The sequence below is a fragment of the Papaver somniferum genome, chromosome 8, assembly GCF_003573695.1.
Source record: "Papaver somniferum cultivar HN1 chromosome 8, ASM357369v1, whole genome shotgun sequence".
NCBI classification, from domain to species: domain Eukaryota; kingdom Viridiplantae; phylum Streptophyta; class Magnoliopsida; order Ranunculales; family Papaveraceae; genus Papaver; species Papaver somniferum.
Window position 1 is genome coordinate 171,981,280 of NC_039365.1, and position 3,701 is coordinate 171,984,980.

At 41.9% G+C, this 3,701-nt stretch overlaps 1 protein-coding gene across 1 annotated transcript; it reads right to left on the reverse strand.

The window, feature by feature from the left end:
* Positions 1-2,040: 2,040 nt before the first annotated feature.
* Positions 2,041-2,679, reverse strand: LOC113306468. Its single transcript, XM_026555399.1, has one exon. The coding sequence runs from the start codon at positions 2,677-2,679 to the stop codon at positions 2,041-2,043; it is 639 nt and encodes a 212-aa protein (XP_026411184.1).
* Positions 2,680-3,701: the final 1,022 nt, after the last annotated feature.

Below are 3,701 nucleotides of genomic sequence, written 5' to 3' on the forward strand. Positions count from 1 at the left end.
TCTGACTTTCAAGAACTATGTGATTGATCAAACCAACATTCAATCACAATCATGGGTTTACGGTTCTACCAAAACAAGTTTCGGTTCTACCTCCATGTGAGTACTACGCATAGTCACACTAGCTTCCCAAAGATTCGGTTGACTAGGTAGTAGGATCGGTTCCCCATATATATATGGTATCTAACTTATATGTGTTGCACATGTCCATAGGATCGGTTCCCCTTTCTTATATAAACCTTGTTGCACCCCATACAAGGATCGATTCCCCTTGATGTACTGCACCCCTTACAAGGATCGGTTCCCTTTCCCTTACTAGGATCAGTTCCCTTTCCCTTACAAGGATCGGTTCCCTTTCCCTTACTAGGATCGGTTCCCTTTCCCCAAGGCAGACATAATCCTATCATACCACAGGTGATTACTTAAGATTGGTTTTACTAATAAAAGTTATACCAATACAAAAGTCAGGACTTTGTAAATAGTTCTACCAAGAACACAACAATTTGTGAGCGGTTATACTCTATCACACATATTGGTTGTTCATAAGATATGCAATTAATAACAAGACCAATAACTCCCGACAATTTCCTTTTCAGTTCACAAACAAGTTTATGAACTTACTTTCTTAGAACACATGTAAACATTGTTCCCTAGGATGAAATCCTCACCTCATACCCATACATAATCACAATAGCATTCAAATGATTATGGCGATGCCTTATCTACAAATTTTAATGGTTAAGCAATAAACCTCGTATTGTATTCCTTAATACTATGTCTATCTAGAGTTCATATATGCTTCGCAGTTATGTTTTCAATATGCACGACTTGAAATATATGTTAGGTAATGAAACAGTTCAAGTCAAATATCACTAACCTCAAGTGGAAGGATGATTGTTGTCGTTGTAGCTCCTTGCTTCTTCACATCTTCAAGAATTCGCAATACTTGTAATGTCTCATATCCTAATGCTTTCAAGCTAACCTATACGAAGTTTAACTCTTGTACATAATCAAGCGACTCTTAACATGAGTTTTGATTTACTAAAATATGACAACCAAACTTGACATACCAACGCTCGAGCAATGCTCTAACATGATGCGTTATTGAATTATTTACATGCATCCATTCTGCCGAGCCGCTGCTTTATTAATTGGTTAGGTATCTCTATCTACTGGAATGCTTCCCCATGGTCCTACACTTATGGACGCTGATAGGGGAGTCCCGAGAGATCGTATATAATTACTTTCCCCTATATAGTTTTTGCAAAAGATTCGTTTGATTGATATGGCGAGGTCTGTTACTCCTCGACCAGAGATAGAAACATGTCAAGCAGATGCGCCATCTTCTTCTTCTTATGGTATTCTTCATGCAGGTGCAGAACTGCATTTCTTCATGGATAGTATGGATTGAGGTATTTTGCATTCCAGGGGTGCCTGAGAACCTCTCCTTTCAGGTTACGCAGATAGTAAGATCCGTTCCCTGCGATGTCGTGTATTATAAATGGCCCTCCCCATGTTGGTGCTAATTTACCCCACTTTTTGTCTCGTTGATATTGCGGTATAGTTTTTAGCACATACTGTCCTTCTACAAAATTTCTAAGTTTAAATTTCTTGTTATATTCTCTTGCCAATCTTCGTTGGTAGTTCTCCATTCTTTGTAACACTGTCTCCCTTCGTTCTTCTAGGTCATCGATCCTTTCCAACATCATGTCTGATGTTAGGTTCTTCTCCCAAGCTTCGGTCTTCGTGGTTGGCATGATGATTTCTGTCGGAATGACATCTTCAGCTCCATAAGTGAGGAGGAATGGAGATTCACCGGTGGCAGAACTTCGCATGGTTCGGTAAGCCCATAACACATTATGTATCTGTTCACACCATCGACCCTTGGCCAGGGGCTATCTACGGAATTTAGTTTTGTTACCGGGGCGTGGATTCTTTTTGAAAAACGATGACATTCTTTGCATCTTCTAGACATCCAGGCTGTGTCTCGTATCATCTGTGGCCAGTAATACCCTTGCATCTTAGCTTTGTCGTCTAGTGACATCATTCCACTGTGGTTTCCTGCGTCCCATAGTGGATGTCCTTCAGGATACGGTGGCCTTCTTCTCTGGATAAACAGCACAATAATGGACCGAGGAAAGACTTCTTATAAAGAATTCCGTCATGAAGATCGTATCTTCCTACCTTTGATTGTATCTTTTGATCTTGCTTCAGGTCTACAGGCAGCGTTCCTTCTTCAAGGAACAGGTGGATTTCGGTTCTCCAGTCATCTTCGTTGCTAAAGTATTCGCCTTCATTTTCTCTTGATAAGATATCGTCTTTGACGAAATCATCATGGATATCTTCCCTTACGTCGTCATCGACGATATCCTCCCCTACATCGTCTTCACGATGGGTAGCGAAGGATTGTTGTGGAGTGATCGAAGTCTCATATACTCTTGTTATCTTGATAGCCTCGACGTTTTCATCCCTTAGCATAGATGATATGTATGCTAAGGCATCGGCATGACTAATATCTCTTCTACATAGATGTCGGAACTTAATGCTGGGTATCTGTGATGCTAGGGTATGGACCAGAGTCATGTATGCTGAGAGGGTCTCATCATAAACATTGTATTCCATCTCCACTTGTCGAATGACTAGTTGAGAATCACTTGTCAGGCGTACGTCCGCTATTCCCATTTATATTATCAACCGAAGGGCATGTACCACGGCTTCATATTCTACGATGTTGTTGGTATGCCCCTTGAATTCCAATCTTAATGCATGCACGATCCTATCTCTAGTTGGGGTGGTAATCACGATGCCTATGCCCGCTCTTTCTCCGTTCCTTGATCCATCAACGAAGATCTCCCATCGTCTTTGACTTGAGGGTTCGAGTACATCAACCGGATCTTTATCTTCCTCTTTTACTTCTGGGATGTCCTTCACCTCTTCGTCATTGTCCAGAGGTAAGTCTGCTAGAAAATCCTCCAAGAATTGTGACTTTTGTGCAGTTTGAATCTCGTGGATGATATTGAATTGATCAAGCTGAGTATTCCATTTTGCTATTCTCCCCACTTTCCCGGCGTTTTTGAGGACAGCTTCCAGTGGTGCCTTGCATGGGGCACGAACGTAATGGGTTAAGAAGTAGGTTCTCAGCTTTTGGGTTTCCCATACTAATGCTAGTATGAGTTGTTCGATCTTCGTGTAGTTTCTTTCTGCCGGGTTGAGAGTCTTGCTGACATAGTAAATTGATTGTTCGACCTTTGTGTTGGTTTTGACTAATACTGCACTGACTGCGTCTTCGGTCGCTGTGATGTAAAGGGCCAGTACTTCACCAGGATCGGGCTCCTAGAGGATCGGGATCGTGACCAAGTATTCCTTTATCTTCTGGAAGGCTTCTTCACATTCATCGGTCCATGCAAACTTACTTCCTTTCTAGAGGATGTTGAAAAAGTGTTTGCATTTGTCCGACGATCTGGCGATGAATCTTCCCAGTGCTGCTAGTGATCCGTTGAGCTTTTGGGCCTCTTTCAAGTTCTTCGGGGATGAAATTTCTACAATGGCCTGGATCTTAGCAGGATCGACTTCGATGCCCCTCTTCGTCACTAGATATCCAAGGAACTTACCCGACGTAACGCCGAACGTGCATTTTTCTGGATTCACCTTCATGTTGTACTTCCTCATGGCATCGAAGGTATCTCTCAAATTTATATGGGGTT

Coding starts and splice junctions, on each gene's coding strand:
- LOC113306468 (XM_026555399.1), bottom strand. CDS start 2,679: ATGGGAATAGCGGACGTACGCCTGACAAGTGATTCTCAACTAGTCATT.